General features: G+C 42.3%; 1 protein-coding gene across 4 annotated transcripts in view; it reads left to right on the top strand.

Moving 5' to 3' along the window:
* The window catches only part of kirrel3b (kirre like nephrin family adhesion molecule 3b), a gene marked incomplete at both ends in the record, with an annotated part of 153,735 nt that overhangs the window by 89,775 nt on the left and 44,047 nt on the right, over positions 1–19,913 (top strand). For 3 of the 4 annotated variants that reach the window (XM_079225274.1, XM_079225273.1, XM_079225272.1), the window contains 2 exons: positions 2,758–2,896; positions 7,794–7,943. In XM_079225274.1, coding sequence (XP_079081400.1) covers positions 2,758–2,896; positions 7,794–7,943 — 289 coding nt within the window. Of the gene's footprint in view, positions 1–2,746; positions 2,897–7,793; positions 7,944–19,913 lie in introns of those variants that run through there. The other variant, XM_079225271.1, reaches the window with a different exon arrangement.

The raw sequence follows: 19,913 nt of genomic DNA, 5'->3' as shown, positions 1-19,913 counted from the left end.
AATGAATGGCACCTTGATGTGAGCGCCAGCCTTCTCAAACACATCACCTCATTTCTTTACTGCTGTGTCCCTATGAAGACTCAGCCAGGCTTTAAATTGAATGAAGGAGGTCACTTTTTAACTGCTCAAGTGGCAAGCACAAGCCGGTGTCAGTTAAGGCTTTGATTCTGTCTATCACCGGTGTATTTGAATAGCCCGTCTAGGACATCACACTGGAAATGGCAACAGTTCAGATTTTCAGCTAAATGTGCGAAGATAAAACATAATTCAGAAGTAGGACCAAGTCCCAATTCAAGAGCCCAATTGTGTCATGTGTTAGATCTTATGACATCATCAGGGTTCATTATTTTTAGCCTTTGGAAAGCGCCCGACAGATACACGGAAAACATGGCCTCTTCTCAGACACCATCTCTGTGTGAAATCAGGAGAGTGCCTCTTTAAGTCACGCAGCTCATTACATAGCTCATAACACATTTGTGTTAGGTACGTACAATTGGGTTGGGTGCAGTTAATTCATGTTTTTAACGGGGCTGTGTGAGAAATCATACATTTATTATATATAACAGTTTCCGTGCAACGTGTGACACAGAATTAGCACGAAATCCCACTGCAATTGACGCCTCTGTGGAAAAAAAAAGAGTATATAACACCTTACAATGTTCAAACTTACACTGCGCGGCTTTCGCCAGATAGGATGCGTATAGCAGCATGACCAGATGCCCTGAAAAATAATCTGCAATCTATTTTTTTTTTCCTTCTTGATAACACATGAGGCGAGAAGTCCAGAGAAGCGGGGGCAGGCGTGAGGATATAGGCGGATTGCAGGAAGTACGCAGGCACGTGTGCTGCCAACAGAGACATCCCCTCCAATGCTAAATCAATTTCAGCACAGGCTGAACTGTTTGATAATAGCAATCATGAATGAGCAGATACAAGATTCCCTGGCGTTTACATTGTTTTTCCGGAACATGCCAAGAGATCTGTCGAGGAGCTGTCCATACCGAGCGCTAGCGCACTTCATCTGCGTGCAGAGTACAGCCGAGATAAGCTCCTCACGTGGGAGCGCAGCCAGGGCTAAACAAAGCTGTCTAGGTTTGAAGGGCAATACATATGGTGAGATGAAGTCTCACCTAGCGAGCATCAACCCACAATATGCATTGCACACTTAAGAGGGGCTGGTTAGCAAGGCAGAAGCTGGTGAGGCTCATGATGATGAAAAGCTCAGTATATGCTTTGAGGTACAGCATTTTTTTTCTTCTTCCGACGTTGGTGAAGTAATAGATATGTATTAAAATGAGGTAGGATTGTGTGCTTCTGCCCGTGTGCAGCTATGTGTATGAATGAATATTAAAACTTTTGCTTACATCTCAAACAAGCGATCCATCACAGGGAATTCAGTTCAAGGCTGAAAAAAGAAAGAAAAATGACTTGTGGGGATTCTAATGGCATTTTCCAACTAAATTAAAATCAGTTTCTTGTATGACAACAATCTTTTCTCTGGTGCAGTTTGAAATCGTACAACAAAGCTAATCAATTTCCTTGTCTGCAAAAGGATAAGTAATTTCCTTTGAATATGAAACCAAGCATACAAAGAACTGCAGAAGATGACTACAATGTGATACAAAGATGTTGCTAGATGAAAACACGCTTTCACGGTCTCCGCTGTCTTTGTTCTGCTTATTATTGTAATTCACTACATGTTATTCTTCTATCAGCTTTTTATTTGCATATGATTAAAAAAAAATGTGTACGAGAGCCCGTTTCAGCATAACGGGAATACATGCTCCAGTTTGTCTGTGTGCCTGTGTTTGTGCTGCTGCTCATACCGAGGAGAAAGGAGAAGTTGAAGAAGAATTCTGATCAAAAAGTATAAAAGTATACAAATAAGAAATAGCTGCAAACAAAACTGTAACTAAAGTGTGAGAGTAAAAGTGACACTTTTAAGCCTGTGCTGCAGTCGGGTGCTCCCGAATCACACTATCGCCGTCTAAATGCATGTCGCAGCGTGCATGTGCGTGCACTCTTTAGTTGATAGGCAACCTGCCAGTGTTTCTAACTCCACACCAGTACCACTCTGTACCCTCGACTGATCCACAACACTACCCCTCTCAGCCACCACAGTACCCCTCCCCGTTAACGCACCCTGTGCCTCTAATGGAGTTCACTGCACACCACTTTCCGCCTGAACACGCAGAGGAGGAGTGCCGCTAATAGCAGCTGCGCAGTTGGAATACATGGGTGTGAGCTGGAGTTAATGTATGCCACTAGAGCAGTGTTGGCAGACAAGATCGTGTTATGTGCTGCAGTGTGTAAGAGCCCGGCCCATCTGTACAGTGACATCCTTCATAAATGAACCAAGCTGAGCTGTGACGGCTGTCTCTGAGCCTGTGCTTCAGTCGTGGTGCTGCACTGACACCTCTGATATATGTACAGTGTCTTGTCTCCGCATCATGAATAGTAAAAGAATGTGCCACGTCTGTGAATCACCCTTTAGGGCGCTTGCAACATGAGTCTGACAAGAGGTTTGAGGGAAATTGGTGGAAATAGGCATACGGTGCACTTCCCTTAATTTCCAATTCATTCAACACTTGGCGTGATGAAAGCAGGTGTTTGTAAAGCCACGCTCGTTCCCATCTTTGATCTTTGAATTCCTGATGCCACCCCTTCACCCGATGGTGCTGAAATTATCTTATGCCATCATCCAATGGGTCGGGCCTAACCTTCCCCTTCTTCTTTTGTCACAAAGGTGCGGCGGCCATGTTTTCCCAGCAGCCACAGGACCTGGTGGTGGTGGCAGGCCAGCCTGTGACGTTACCATGCACCATCCCTGGCTACCACGGCGTCGTCCTATGGATCAAAGATGGGCTGGCGCTGGGAGTTGGCAGAGACCTCGCTGGTAAGTAGCAGCATTCACCCCCTGTGAGCGCGTCACCCTGCATTTCCCCATCACCCTCAGTTTCCTCTATTAATTACACTCTCTACTATAACTGTCATATTCCAATGGCCAGTCTCTGTTATCTAAAGCCCCCACATGTCAGCATCCTACCCTCTGCCAAATATATCACTGCACAGACAGGAGGGCTCATAATAGGGTGTTACGACACAAGTATTACACTACAAGTGTTATGAGAAACATCAGTGATTAAATCAGTCAACATGACCAAAACAGAATCAAAACAATGTATTCCTTACTCTGTGTTAGATGCAGACCTAAAACTCTTGTATTTTTTTGTTTGGCAGAGAAGCACAAAAATCCGAATGAAATGTAAAATCAATAGTGGCACTGGTCTTTTCTCTGATGCTTCAGGCTGCTAAATGGCTTTTTGAAGAGTAGCAGGTATCCTCTAATTACACTGCACCTCATGTATAATTGCCTTAATTGTTTAATTTGGAGTAAAAGTGACTACTGCACTGTCATTTAGTAGCCTGTTGTTCCACCAATCGAGACTTTATGTATATTCATGACCTTGATTCATTTCAAGGAAGCACATCACTCCTTTAAATAAACATTTACAACCTTTGAAGCACTGAGCTATTGAATAGAAAAATCCATAAAAGCGTAGTAGGCATACATCATTTACTGAAATGATCATTAAGTTCTCCAGAAAAAAGAGATCCATTTGAATCTGTACACAGCGCTCTATACACAGTAGGGTGCATTATTCTATAAAGGCATGGTTTTTAGTTTAGACCTTTCTAATTTACCTTACATATAACCCTTGTGTGACCCTAAAGAAATATAGAGTAATCGCTGTTTACAGCCACAGAATACCCAACTGCTGCCATTATTAAAACACAAAAGCCTCTTAAACAGGAACGATTAAATCATTATTTCACGTGAGATTGGGATTTCTTCTACCCTCTGACCTTTAATAATCGGAAGCCCTCCCAGTCGCCGATGTGGTCCGTAATTTAACCTCGGAGGCTGACAGAGCCCCAGTAAAGCCATCCTATTCCCTCTGCAGGTGCTTATCAGGCCCAGGGGAGACTGAGAGGTTGCAGTAAACAATGGCCCCGTAGTCTTCCAGTCTCTTTTGAAGGAAAAAGAGGAAGACAGGGAGACTACTTATGATTGCTGGAGATACAATGAGAGAAAGAGGAAGGACGGGAAGAATGAGCACAGTTGTATTTTAAATCATGGTGGAGCAGAGATGTAGAGTTTTGTTTTATCTACTTCGATTTGTATTGATCTTAGGTGGCAACAGACTAGATTTAGCTGTTTCCACTTGAACAAGATGAGACAATCAGGATGAAATCTCATTTCAACAAAATAAAAAGACAGAGGGAGGAATGGAACAGAGAAAAACGCTGAGAACTATGGGTCACGATAGCCAAGGGGAATACAGTAGATCAACCTTTAACAACACATCTGTGAGGAGTTTGGCAGTCATGGACGAGATGCAGTCGTCCTTCTCCACAACCATTTTCTTATTATTATTTGGCTGGATAATCGGGGCCAAGCTGTAGAGTTGTAGTGATCTTTCTCTCTTAAATCGTTTAAAAAGATGGACTGGCTTTTGCAAGAGGAGGAATAGCTGCCTGCCTGGAGAAGATAGGTCGCTAAAATCAACAGTATGATACGGACTGGGGGCTGAGTGCCTTCTATTGAGACGAATGACACTTTTTCCAAATAAAGAGCTCCACAGCTGTTCTTTTTTATCACTCCTGCCTACATAAACAAGCAATGCAGGCAGTAGTAAAAGAGTGATGGTACATCCACTGCAACATGTACACAATGAGAAGAAAGTGGCAGCTGTACACATAAAAAGTGCGACGAATCAAATATTGCATGGAGCATTTCAATAATATAGGTCTGCTCGACTATTCATAGAAAGAAGCTGCGTCGGCATCGGTGTTCTCCGCCTGGGACCTGTTTCCATTCACGGGAGCGGTGATTAAACTGAGAGAACTCTTTCACCATTCAGCGGGAGAAATCATGGCACAAAAGCCAATGATTCCTATCTGTCCCTAGATTTCCAATTCCTTCCCTCTGGCGTCACGCGTTTCCACTCAAATTAAATAAAAGCAAAGTAGCCCCGTAACCACTCGGAACACACCAGTCAATGTCATGAATATGCATAGGAAATAATGTACGCTCCGCGTGATGATGGCGACCACAGACAAAGCAACTGTGAGTGGATTCCCTTGGGCGCACAGTAAAGATGGAGAAGGAAGTGTTTGTATACATTTTGGGATTGAGGAGGATGAGTTATTAAATGAGCTGACAGACCTTCAACAGCAAGCACGTGCCACCCTTGACTCACTCTTGAATTGAACACTGGTCACCTGTTCACAGCTGCAGCTAAACTATTTCCATCCCCTGGTGGTTACACTGTGTGAAACATGTTCTAGGTGAACGCTATAAATCATTAGGCCACGCCTCAAGTGTCTGTGTACTCACATGCACACGCACACACGTGCATGTGCACCATTGATCGCGCCTCAAGACAAATCCATTCCCCTCTGATGGATTCATTACTCCTTAATGGGCCTATTTTACATTGTTTGCTTTGGGTAACACATTGTGTCTTTGAAATTCGCTGAGACCTAAGATCAATGGCCCGTTATAGGTACACATCACATGGGCAGAGGTGATCAGTCTTCATATGTGTGCAAGTATAATTTAAGCCGTATTGACGAAAAGTGTGATCGAGGCGCTTATAAGATGACAAAAACACATTACAATACATATCTATTGTTCGGAAATGAGATTATGATAGTCTTATCACTACTATTCAACCCAAATGCAAATGACTTTTCCTTTTGGATCCAGCTAATGCACAGAGATGAGACTGGAAGAGAGCCATATCCTCACACAGGATAGTTTGCCAGAGGCACAGATGAGGTAATTGGCCAGATCATCTGTTTGTGGAACAGAAATGTACATGGCTTATATCGCAGCAATTAAAACAAAGCAAAACAAAAGTGCATTCTGTTTCTGGGGGCGAGTACAAACTTGTTCGGTGGATTGGAGTCAACTCAAGGTCACGTCATTCAGAACGTGCAATAATCGTTACCCTTGTGATCCGCAATTACATCATTGCTTTACCTTCTCAATGGACATAAAATAGAAGCAAAATGGTGCTCTGGGTGAGCTTATGCACATTATGATGCATCCTCTATTTTAGGCACTATCCTCAGCGTGAAAAAGCTATTTTATCGCCAATGGTTATTAATGTCATTAATATAAGCTTTTAGTTGTCATCAGGTTGATTTTGAACCCTGTTACATTTACAACCAAGCCCTGCCAACTCTCAATGAGGACACATTAAGGCAACTACTGTAAAATTCAAAGAGAGGAGACATTGTGTTGTGTGGGTTACGAGTTTTCCTACAAAACATCCACTGGTGCAACTTCCTGTGCTCATTTTTTAGTTGAATTGCCACTAATTTAGTTGTTTATCTCCTCCCCAGCTTTAATGTTGATGTTAAGGCGTTCCTTTGTCCTTCGTCCTCCCACTGTATAGACCCGTAAGATTAAAGGCTACGCGTAGGAGGATGAAATGTAGAGTGGCTTAATCGGCTGTAACTCACCCCACCAGCATAAAATGAGGCCCACTTCACGCTCTATTACAGGCAACGGGATTCAATGAAGCAATATTCAGTAATTGGACTTTGAGCATATGATGGGTTTTTGCAGTAGACAAATTCAAGGATTTAAAAGCTGCCCAGTCTGTTCCTTTTGGGCACTAAAACGTATTACCAGCCTGTAAAACCTTTACAGTGAAAGACTGGAGTGTTTGGGGATCTCTGAAGTGAACATGAGTCATAGCTGTTACTGGGAAATCAATATTTTCCTCCCCAACATTTGTTGGCAATGACCCGACAGTTGGATGGCTACTGACAGACTTTCTGGAAAAATAAATGACAAGTGTGTTGAGTCTAAAGTGTTGAATGTCTTTTACAAAGCACACAGGCTAAGTCTTGCTGTAAAATTATCCAATATCCACTAGGTTTCATCATTAATCAGTTACTGAAGGACCACAAGAGGGATAAGTAATTCTCAGCTGGAAATTGGTGATATATTATGGAGTGTATTTTTTATTTCTTTATGAACAGGCATTCTCCTTTCATTCCACATGCTGTATCGCCAATAATTAGAAAGATGGAGTGAGAGAAGAAAAAAAAGAATAGGGATCTTCAGAGACAAGCAATTCTAAAAGCATGAGAAATAACCCATAAAGCTTTGCAGTCAAACACATTCTTCTTCCTGCTTATTTGCGCTGGTGGGGGGGATGCACTCCACAACATACGCTCAATGCATATTTCGACGATAGTTAGGGGGATATCTTTAAAAACCTTCTCACTTGACTTGTGTAAAATGCCCAGGTCTCTTGGATATTGCTCTGCTTTCTGCTATTATTAAACTATAAATCATTTCACAGAGCAATGCTGAAACAACTCAAACTAAAGCTGTTCCTGTTTACGGCTGCAGTAAAACATCATTTTGCAGAATGCAGCAACCTCCACAGCAGGTCATTAACATTGCCAGGAGTGCTATAAAAACATGTTTTATAGTATTCATGTTTTAATCTTGGAGAAGAATGCATCGTGAGTAAATTAGCAAATGAGCAATCAAAGACCACACTCACCTGTAAAGTAATCTGTAATATTCATATGCTGACTGTTACGATTACAGCACGCTGAAGCCAATATTGTGTATTTATCTTGCGTTTACCACCAATGTGTCTTTTATTTGTGTTTTGTTGTTGCAATGAGTGTGCGAAGCTTTTAAATGTGCCCTATTTTCATTTTGAAGGTGATTGAAATGAACAAATGTGTTTGCCCTGCAGGCTATCCTCGTTACACAGTGATTGGCGACCACGGTTCAGGAGAGCATCATTTGCGGATCCAGCGTGTCGAGCTGATGGATGACTCTGTGTTTGAGTGCCAGGCCGTCCAGGCTGCCATGAGGTCCCGTCCTGCCCGCCTCACCGTGCTGGGTGAGTCCGAGTTGAACACACACACACACACACACACACACACAGAGTCCAAACAACACCGCTGTTCTAGTGCCAGCCGCCCCCGATCGCTGAGTTTCAAAGCAACTGATGGAAATGGCTTCACTGGTGTCACTGGCTTCTCACTCTCTCATTAGTTTTTAAGTGTTTCATGTTAGTTTCGGAGTGCTTCTGAGGATTTAAGGGGCTTTAGCTCGTATGCGTCATCCCATAAATACTGGGCAGTAGCACTACCAGAGCTCTAGGGGCCGTAACAAAAGTGATGCTTCACAACAATGAAAGTATACAGTACGTGTCCTTGTTCACTTCCCAATTACACAGAAAGTGCGAATATAGGTACACGCTCCAACAAAGGAGTTCACCTGCAGTCTTACTCAAAACAGGGTCAAATATCTGCAGTAAAGCCTGAGAACAAAAGATATCTTTTCTATTAAAACCATCAGAAAGGAATGAAATCAGTGTTAATGTTTCCCATTTGGCAGACTATGTCAATATGACTAAGCTGTTCAGGCCTTTACATTTCCACTTTAATTTCCTTCCTCTGCATGCAGCATCCATTTTCTATTATTACTACAAGCTTGAAAGGCTACCGGTTCTTAATTAAACTTTATGGGGTTATCATTCAGCAAGGCCATTTCTGCCTTATTGTGTGGGTGACACCAGTGCAATCGCTGGCTAAAGTCTTTCTCGGGCCCTTCGAGCCTCCTGCTGCTTCCTGTCTCCTGCTGCCTCTCACAACCTCCCTCGCTGGAGGATCGCTGGAATGATAGTGAGAGTCAATGACAGAGCAAAAGAGAACAAGGGAGAAGGAATGAGGAGAAGAAAATGCGGAGGGAGAGAGGGGCGCCTGCCATGCAGTGTCCTCGCCACAAGCGACTGATCCGCCTTATTGATCCAGCCTAATGAAAAGTGAAACTAACGATTTGTAGGGGAGCAGGCAGCAGGAGTAAAAAGAGAGAGCGGAAGACAAATTGCAGCATAACGGTGCGCTGGCTGCCAAGCCCCCTGCAAATGGATATGAGTGAATAATTATGGATACTTCCAGAGCTGAAACTGCAACTGCACTTTCTTTCCTTCCACTACTGTCCTCCGTTCACTACTTGTTCGAATCTTTCAAAGTTTAGTTCTGCTCTGTGATACGTTGCCATTTATTTGATCATCATGACAGAAGAATTGTTTCTGTCCAGGTGTCTATGTGTTTGATCAATTCCGCCGTTGAACTAAGTCCAATTTAGGACATTTTATATGTTTCAACGATATACTGTAGCTAAGCATCATATTGAATGCCAATTTCCCTCGGCTTCAAAGTATCTTTGGGAGTTTTCTTATATGTATAAAAACTGCCTTTCCACTTCTTTCATACAGGAACAGCTGTCATACACAACAGATGCAAATATTTTTTTTGCTTTAATCCCCTTGACACTTTGCTTTCGTGATTTGGCAAGCCCCACGCGTGTACTACTCACAGTAATTAAAACAAAGAAACAAATTGTTTGCAAATGCTTGACTTTGGAATGCAAGCGACAAACGGCAGCAGGAAGTGCAGCAGTTAGCCGTACTCTATTTAAATAACCAATCAGCATTGAGAACGGGTAAGCCTTTATTACCTATTTGTCTGATTGAGGGTGAGAGAGTTTATCATTCTCCCTACGAGCCCAAATAGAAGGTGTTTGTTTAATCCCCTGCTGAGCTAGCTGACTCCTGAACGCACTGCCAGGGAGAACTGCAGGGTGACACACACACGGGGTAATGGAGGAAATATATGCAAGGCCTGTGTCACTGCAAACTCCAAGCTGTCAATTACTTGCCAGTGGTGACAGAGTGTGTCTATCGACTTGGAAGACAGCTACGGCCCCACACACCTACGTGCACACGCACACACACACACACACATGCGCAAGCACAAATACATAGGCATATACGCAATATGCTTATACACACACACACACACACACACACACACACACACACACACACACACACACACGCACACGCTGGCTGCCTTCTTTGAGCTGACAGCAGAATAAATCTAAAACTCTCCCCTCCATCTTTCATAACTCAATATCAGCCCAAACTCCTCCATGTGCCATACCAGAGGAACTTCTCTCCTCTTGACTTTGATAGGCTCGGAAATAACATAACATAAATATTTACTAGCACATAGAGAACCCCCTTCATCACTGCCAAAGAACACACACACTCTGCTTTTCCTTTCACTGATTTGCTGATTTCGTCCTTGAGAGCCAAACAGTTGGGTTGAGACGGGGATGAAGCTGCAGTGACCTCACCCATTTACAAGAAAGGGTGTAATTAAAAGGCAAAAGCCTTTGTTTGGCTTCCAGTCATTTCGGGCCAATACCTCAAGTGCAGAAGTGATGCGATTGAAGAGGAAAACACTGACAACGTCAACATTCATAAACAATAATGAAGCTCCTTCATTAAAAAAGCTCTGGGAGCAGACTGGATGGGGAACTTCACCCTTCCTACCTTACCCTCAGACGCCAAAGGAGAACCAAGGTCTTGTGAATTAGTCATGAAGGAAGGGAATGGAGGGTTTCGGATCCAAAAAGACCCCCGAGGCTAATTATATCCCTTGCAGCAAGTTGGCACTGCGCCAGACCCTTGCTCTAATCTTTCTACCATAGGTTGGGGACCAGTAGAACAAAGGGAAAAGAGATCACCGTTGTTTGATTAAGGTCTCTGACCGAAAAACTACTTTGTGGTGTTTTTTTTTGTAGGTGTTTTTTTTTGTAAACCGGAAGCGTGTTTATCTTTTTTCGACAAAGGAAAATATGTCATAACTTCGAAATGAAATGTGGTGCCATTTATTGACTCATCGCTGACATTTTAACACATCAGTTTTCTGTCTGAGATGTTTTGGTTTCTCTTGTCTTCATCGTCCTTTCTCTCACTTTGTCTTTTATTTTCTGGATGACTCACCAAACCATCCCGAGTTAATGCAGACACATCGGCTTTCTTTGAGAACTAAGGTCTCCTCATTTAGAAAGACCATGTTAAAAGGTGGCACAATTAATGTGCGATCATGTAATCGCCGTAAATTGAACTTTTCAAATTGCTCATCGGGTATTTACTTTACCAGCGATAAACTCCGAAGATAACAGAGTGGACAAAGATGACTCTCCATTCTCAAGTTATTGTTTTTATCTTAACTTTCGTCAATTCATCCTGAGGCACAAAGCATTTGAGATGATTTTGTTTCAATAATGACAAGCTTGCACAGGATGTGATTAAGTGCTACTTGTCAAACTGTGGTAAGGACAAGCGGGGGTGATCGGCGTTGTTTACTTTCGGACGCATTTCCATAATTACTGATCTCTCTCTTCCCAAAAATAAAGGTCATATTGAGATCAGCCATAAGCTGGGAAATGCTTTAAGAGGTTATCCTTCAGGCAAATATAGAAGGGTAACAGCACTTGAGACGATATTTCACAAAAGAATAATTCCTAGCTGTCAGGGTCTGTAGTACCACATAATGCTTTATTCACTTATAAATGATGATACTTGTTTACATAATTATTATTTATCAAGCAATACTAGTCTTTGTATAAACTACAATTTGTTTTGGTCTGTAACAAATACACTTTCAAGTATAATCAAATCATTTGTATTACGTAGATTAAGCAAACTTAGTGTCTTACAATAGTTTTCAAATCACACACACACCACATCCCCAGTTTTTATTGGGGGATGTTGAGCGGATACGAGATTTGTCTCCATCCTAACACAGATTGTAGTTGAAGAGAGTAGCCTGGGAATATTGTAAACCTTATCTTCCAATCCTTGGCTTTGTTACCATCTGAAAGAGCCAAGGCTGATGTGGTCCAATGCATCCCACAACACTCATGGTGCTACTTCATATTGGAAGAGAGTAAATAACAAGATCATCGTTTGTTTTGGGAGTATCTAAGAAAATTGGCTGGTATTAAAAAAGAATCATCATCTTGTTAAGGAAAAAATGCTCAACCCCTTTGGAACAGATACAGAATGCAACACTTCAAACTTTATGTTTTCAGGTAAAGATACAAACTTATTTTTTTATTGTTAATATCCCAGATTGAATAATGCTACATTCACATCAGCTCACAACAGTTACATTTAATGAAATAAATTAGTTTTTATTTCATAAAAGATCATGTAGGAAAACATAGTACAGTAAAGCCAAGTACTTTTAAATTGTTTCTGAAGACATGACAAATGTTTCTATATTTAATGACGACTTAATTATCACAATACATATAATGTCGAGAGTACATATAAGCCCACTTATATAAAGTTGTCAGAAAAGAAAATACATATTCACTATAATACTGTTGTATGCAGTGTGTTGTGTGCAGTGTCCTGTGAGTAGGATGTAATATGTGACAGTCTTCCCGCCATGCATTTAGTTAGCTTTGCATTTGAACCCATATCTGGCTCATTGTATTATTACAATGATCTGTGTGTATCCCTTACAAGGGATGCAATCTGAAAGACCTTCCACAAGATCTTTCAGAACTGGAGGCATCCATAAACACAGTATGCTGCTGGTCTTCTGACAAACATAATTGATGGCATGCCATTTGAATGAACCATTGTGTGCACGATATTTGTTTTCCCTTTCCTGCATTGTTAATGTTTTGGACCCACGCTTCAGCAATACATTCCACGTACACAAAAGCCCAAGGGTATCTTTTGTTATTGCCGTTTCCAATTGCCAAAGCTGAATCAGCCATTTATGTGACTACGTGTGAATTCATTATTTCTCAAGGATCTCACTGGCATCCTTGTTAGTAATGTGTGTGGACTTTGAGGGTCGGGTGAAAAAAAAAATGAAAAAAAGCAACATTACTGTGGAATTAGAAGTCGTCGTGCTGAAAACAAGACACAGATTATGTTCCACGCGTGCATTTCGTCCGAAGCGCTGTCCGTGGTGCTAGCGCCGTTCTCCACTGAGAGTATATGAGCTGCGTCACTGCTAAGCCAGAGATACTCTTCACAGCGAGTGAGAAATGATGGGTCTGTAATAAGATACATTATTCGCAACTGCTGGCCTGACTCTATAACAATAACTGCAATTTGGCTGCTGTTGTTGTTTCTTGGGGGGAAAAAAAGCTTATGCAAAGAAGTGATCTCCTCTGTTGTCTGTTGTTCACCTGCGCTATTATTATTTTTGGGGCATGCAGCATTTTATCTGAGTTGAGTCTCAGGGTAGCCTCTGCTGTGTTTGCGTTGTGACAGCTCAGCAGGGCTAGAAGTAAGTTTAGTCAGTCTGCTGTTCACGGAGTGGTGTTGTTCTCTACCTCTGTTTGACTTACAATGGCTAGTGGTGGATGCACATGTCTTTGTCTTTGCTTTATCTCATCTTTTAGGGTCATAGAAAAGTCATATCCCAAACCCTACTGAGTGGTGCCGTCGAAATTGTGTGTGCTCTGTATGACACTAAAAAAAAAAAAAAAAAAAAAAAAGCGGTAAAGAAAACCATCTAAGTAACCAATTTGTCTCACGAAAGTTAATTTAGGTCTCGCAAAGCATCTGTCAGAGAATAAGTGAGAGATAAGGTGTCCTAAATGGGAGTCATTCTCAGAGAAAATATGATAAATACTTCCTGTATATTCCGCAGATTTTTCTACCATTTAGTCAGAGACAGGAGATGGAATGATAACTGCTTCTCTGATACCGGAGAAGCTGTGAACAGGTGCACCATTATGGTAGACAGACTGTACGTATGATGTTTTATCTTCTCAGAATTTCGACAGGAGGAGAAATGACAGGAATACATCTGTGCTCTGCCAAACAACAACTGTGTACAGGTGCCGAGCTGATTTGAATCCACGCTGCACAGTGAATGGGCTTGTTTCAGCTAACTGTAGTTGTTGTTAGCGAACTAATGATTGGCGTTAAGAAAAATCTGGAGCCACAGGGGCTCATAATAAGCAGAACCTTGAAATAAGTGCTTTGTTATTTTTAACTGTTTTTTAACCCACCTTCCCACTCCCTCTCTCACACACACACACACACACACACACACACACACACACACACACACACACCACACGCTTACACACATATATAGTGCAGCACAGCTGGTTGGTGAGCAGCGATGTCAGCACCCTCTCAATCTGTGGAGAGAAGCTTCTTGGGCTGCACATGGCTGCGCTGTGAAGGAGCAGGCTCTGCACGTTTCTGACAGCTCCGGCATCGCCCCGCTCCTCAGCTCATCTTTATCCTTCCATCCTTCCATTTTATTTGGCACGGCTTATTTGGTGGATCATGACACCAACACAAACAAAGGAGCCGAGATGAGATATACTATACGCGCAATTAGATCCATGCCGTGTTTCAATTTATTTGTGCTCCCGGTCCAACAGATCTTCACCAGAGCATACGTTGTACATACATACATACATCATACATCATTCGTAGCTTACATACTGCACTTATTAAAGTCTCAAACTGGGTCTGTGTGCAACCCTGTCTTCCTTTCTTTCTCTACCTCCTTTTCTTCCACTTCCTTTCCCACATTTACCCTCCCAGTTTATTATTGTTCACCATGTGGTAGCACACACATTCATACAAAGTTGTATACATGTTGTATAGTCTGCCGTTCTGTTTGTGATCGCCATCGGTGATCCTGTTTGTTACAGTAAAATGGTTTTGTGTATTTCTCATTTTCACAACTTTCTTTTTCATTCATTTTCTGATCCGCTTTCTTTTCTCTTGTGTGTGTGTGTGTGTGTGTGTGTGTGTGTGTGTGTGTGTGTGTGTGTGTGTGTGTGTGTGTGTGTGTGCGCGCTCATACATGGCTTAGGATCATCTGGTTTCCAAACAGATGTACAGTGACAGGATTTGAAGAGGGCCAGTGATTTGGGCCAGTGAGCCACGCATATTTCCAGCATCCACCTGCGCCGGGTATCCCTCTTCTCTCCCTTTTGCCTTCTTTTGTCTATCTATCACAAACTCTGCAAGCTGTCGCGATGGGGTGACAGGCGGCCCGCGCAAGCATCCCTCTGAAATAGACAGGCAAGTCAGGGAGCTCATTGTTGTTCAGGACACGTCTGCTGAAGCACAGCGCTACGGCAGCTACACATTGCCAGCCTCGCCTCCCCTACACCATCCAGCCTCCTTGTGAGGAGCCCTCAGTCATTCATTCGCCTCCAAATTGCTTTTTTCTCCCTTGCTCGCGCTCCTGGAAAGCCGGGGCGCTCTCAGGATTTCATCGGCTGCTTTTGAGAAGTTCCCCTAATATTGATTTGGCTCGGAAAGCCCAGCAGGTTCACCAGAAGCAACACCTGGCGTTACCAGACTGAGGAGGAACTCTCACCCAGGCTTTCCCTCACATAAAGTCAAGATTTATGTTTTATGTTTGGGGAATTTTATGTTCGGTATCTTGGGAATTCATATGTATTAAGGGACAAAAGGCAGCTTTACGACCCCCAGGGTTAATTTAGGGCTGTCTCGGAGGTGACGTACTTAAGGCATTGCACCGTTGAGTTAATTACACATCAATATGCCTTGGTCTCATTTATGGATATCTTTGATTATGCTGTAAAAGGAAATGATCTCACTGAAGTCCAGGCTTTCTGACATCAGTGTGTCTTTTTTAACGGAGGTGACCAAGGTGGGGTTTGTCAGATACGTCTAGCATTGGTAGATTTGCAGAATTACATAAATCTTATCTCAGGTTAAGGTAACGGATCTCCATAAAAATGTAATCGCCTTAAAACAAAATCGTGGAATTACCAATCTTAAGGACTGGGATGAGTTCATTTAAAATTACTATTAGGATTTCTCCCTCCAAACAAAGAACAAATTAAAGCTTGGAGCTTAAAACCCACCATTACATCTATGATCCAACAAGGTCATGGGTCGAAGTAACTTTCAAATGATAAAAGTAATGAACTGTCCGTTTCTTACAGCTATCTTTAATAAGTCTTTAGTTGAAACCGCACGCCTTTAGGTTTTTGATTAATACAGACATGCAAAAAAAAGAGAACAAACTCACACGTGATTGATCTGCATTTAGTTGTCTTTGATTTGTATGAAACCTGTAATCACTGAAATGCCTGTGAATGTCGCTGTCTGTGCGTATGCATGAATAGAGAGTCCATGTCTGAGCACGGAGAATGCAAATTTGGGAAAGTGTTGAAAGAGATTACATTATTATCCCTAAGAAGAAAGTAGTGAGTGGAGGGGGGTTTGCAGTGAGTCAGCCCTGTAATTAAAGAGGAGCGATCAATCTGTACCACTGACCACACTACTTATGCCAAGTCCATCGAATGGCTGCAGTAAAGAGCTAATTTAGAACCATTAGGGACTGCCGAGTTTGCAAACAGCCCAGTAATGATGATGGCTGATTCAAGTTCAAGGCTTGGCCTCTGTATAACTGTCAGACCTGACAGTCATAAGGCAGAATCAGTTGAAGATCTCAAACGAAGAAAAAGAGCTAAATATCTATTTAAAATGTGTTTTCCGAGGCAAAACATTGTGTTAAATGGGTGTTGGGTTATTGGTCAAACCCTCCAGTTTCTTCAGCCGACATAAAGGCTTTAACTTGCCAACAAGAGCATAAAAGCTTCTTCTTTTAACCTATTGTGTAATCAGGTCTAACTGCATTTTTCCATGCTCTATAGATAGATAGATAGATAGATAGATAGATAGATAGATAGATAGATAGATATACTTTATTCATCCAAAGGGGGAAATGTGTTTGTAGCAGCAGTAAGCAAAGTTACAGAGTAAACATAAAACTATTAAGTATGAAAAAATACTCAATATATACAATACAATAAAATAGCACAGCAGAGCATATTACATTTAAGAAAATGTAATAATAAAGAGAACGCAAAAAGGCAAAGTGTGCAAAAATGATGGTGATTTCGAAGGGAGCACAAGCTGAGAGCCTTGCACATGTGCTAGTTACACAGAGAACAATTTCCGTCCAGACTGTCAGAAAGCTGTCTTCCCAGTGGCGTCCTCTGCATACAGTAAGACCTCAAACACAATGGAGGACAGAGATACAAAGGTATAGATGCTGGATGGAGGCAGCCGGGCATGTCCGTCTTCTTCCTCGTGTGCTCACCGTCAGTGTCTTGCAGGCAGGCAGCCCTCCAAGGGGACATGACCTGAAAGTGTAACAGTGCTCGGTTTGGTCCGCCTGCGACCCCTCTGTCATGTAGCTCCACCATGGACGCGATCATAAACTCCTCTTGCATCTTACTCTCTGACATCTCCGAATGGAAACCGTACAGGTGAATAACAGTAGACAACTGAGACTGTAAAGGTCGCACAGTGACTTACTGAAACAGTCTGCGAGGGTATAACCTTTCATCCCCGTGCATGAGTGGTGTCACCTTCTAAAGGGTAGCAACTATTTATACACACCAGTATGTAATAGTATGTGTGTAGGAGGAATGTTTACCTTGAGAGAGAGCAACGAATCCTCTGTTATCTCTAAATTGTGGATAAGAAGTCGACGTGGTCACATTGACGTGACCCATTGGTTTGTGGATCGCCTTTTTGAAGCCTCGAATTCATCATTTGGCCATAGCTATCTTGTTTTTTTCCGGTCGCATCTTGTTTTTTTTAAAGTGACACAAGAAGGTGAAGCACAGAATAATATGTTTTTTCGGTGAACAATTCATTTCCATGGACTGATCACAAGGTGTCCACGCCTTAAAGCATACCCTGCTTTATGGTTTAATTAACACTAAATGTGACCATAATTTACAAAATGAAAATCACGCCGTATTGAAGAAGAAATTGAGGCCATGAACTCATGTTTACAATATTTACTGAAGTAATAAATCAAGTTAGAAGTAGCATAGTTGTTATCATAGACATCTAAACAACCAGACTTCTTTCAGCGTCCTGGCCTGCTGGCCATTAGAAAGAAGACTCGTTTTAAACACTTCTGCATTGGTTTCACTTTTCAGACTCGGAGGTTGCCGCCTGCTTGTAAGCAATAAGAGGAAAATCACCTCAAGTCAAGCCTGAGACCTATCAGTCACAGACTGTCAGACTATGCTTTCTAATCTCCCCCTCTCCATAAAAACATCTTTTTGTGGCCGCCTTATACCCTTGACATTTAATTAATGCTTCAGTCATGTGTGCAAGAGAGAGCACTGACAGCATGCCAGTAACACTGGATCTTTGCAATCAACTGTCACAGTGCTATCACTGATCCTCAAATTTTCAGACAAATGGGGGAGCTGCTTGAGATTCCCGGCACATAATGCTTTCACATGCTCCCTGTCTTATTTGCATACCGTGCAGCTTTAGTCTTAACATGAGAATAAACGAGTATGATCTCCTTGACCTTGTTTCCAGTTGCTGATAAAAGACCAGAAGGTGACCACATTCTCACAAAGCTTCCTTCTCGGTTGCCTGGATCAGCACACCGCGTTGTCTGATCTGCAAGTGCTGACCTGAGATTCTTCTACCTCTCCCAGCCCTCCGCATATTAATGAAGACCAGATGAAAGGGAGCTCGCCAGAATAAACACTGTGTTTCAAACTCAAGTGCACAATAGGAACCAGTGAAGGGGGATTTTTTTTTAGCGCGGATTCACTCGTCCAGTTGGTGAGAGATATTAGTCTGAGTCCTGGCTCATTGTAGATGTGTTGTATGTTGTCTGATAAATTGGACAAACAAATGCTTCCCTTTTTTTCGTCTATATGTTTTTGCATTTTCTTCGTCATAAGAGCAACTGAAACAAAAATGCCACCCCCATGCACTTATTAACCACAGCACTTGATGATCTCATCTGTGACAAAGATCTGCAGTGTGATGTCACACTAGATGACTCAATGTGCTGCTCCACTGTATGACACAATTCATGAGACGTGACCATTTGTGCTATAGACTAAACTTGACATCTGATAGTTGTAATCTTCAGAGGTGTCAAGTAACAAAGTACAAATACTTTGTTACTTTACTTAAGTAGACATTTTGGGTATCTATACTTTACTGGAGTATTTATTTTTCAGACGACTTTTTACTTCTACTCCTTACATTTTCACGCAAATATCTGTACTTTCTACTCCCTACATTTTAAAAATAGCCTCGTTACTATTTCATTTTGGTTTGTTTTCATTCCGGCTCGTCATCGTTCAAAAACACACACACACAAAACCTCTCCGCCCCGTGGCGCACAGATACGTGCGCGCGCACACAGGTGAGCACTGAGCACACACAGCAGCGGACAGAGAGCGTTGAAAAATATGTCGCGTGAAAAGTAGACCGCTATATCTGCGTTTTAAACGCTCCCAGGGTGAAGATGCAACAGCAGCTCTCATGTGAGGAGCAGCGGAGTTGCTCCTCGCACCGGAGCAGCTCTCTGAACCCGGAGCAGCTCTCTGAACCCGGAGCAGCTCTCTGAACCCGGAGCGGCTCTCTGAACCCGGAGCGGCTCTCTGAACCCGGAGCAGCTCTCCTGCTCCAGGTGAAACGAGACAAAGTGCTCGTGTCTTCTACCAACAATGAGCTGCTGGCTTCACACACATATTACAAAAGTACAAAGTACACGGGCATAAAACTAAGTCATTAATAAATACATGGACAAATGCCTGTACTTTCGGGTAAATGGTTACAGTACGCAGTTAATAGGTTACGCTTGCGCATGCGCGACTCTACGCGATTTTTTTGGCATTTTGCCAGAAGTCTCCGTGAACTCGTCTTTTCCTGCTGTTGCGTTTCTCAAAATAAAAAAACAGATCTAAGCTCAATATTGAGCATGAATTGAGAGAGGCCGTATCAAATCTACAACCCCGTTTATAACATGTGTCGAGGAAAGCAGCTCACTGCAGCCACTAATACTGATACAACCTGATGGCTCACATATCTGCACTCATTCTGTTTTGTTTGGCAAAAAAATGAAAAGCTTATTATTTTCCACAATGAGCTATTTAGTAGTAACTAAATATTATATTGGGCATATATGCAGCTGAAACGGGT

This window comes from Taurulus bubalis (assembly GCF_910589615.1).
Source record: "Taurulus bubalis genome assembly, chromosome: 10".
Lineage (NCBI taxonomy): Eukaryota > Metazoa > Chordata > Actinopteri > Perciformes > Cottidae > Taurulus > Taurulus bubalis.
This window is presented reverse-complemented; position numbering and strand designations above follow the sequence as displayed.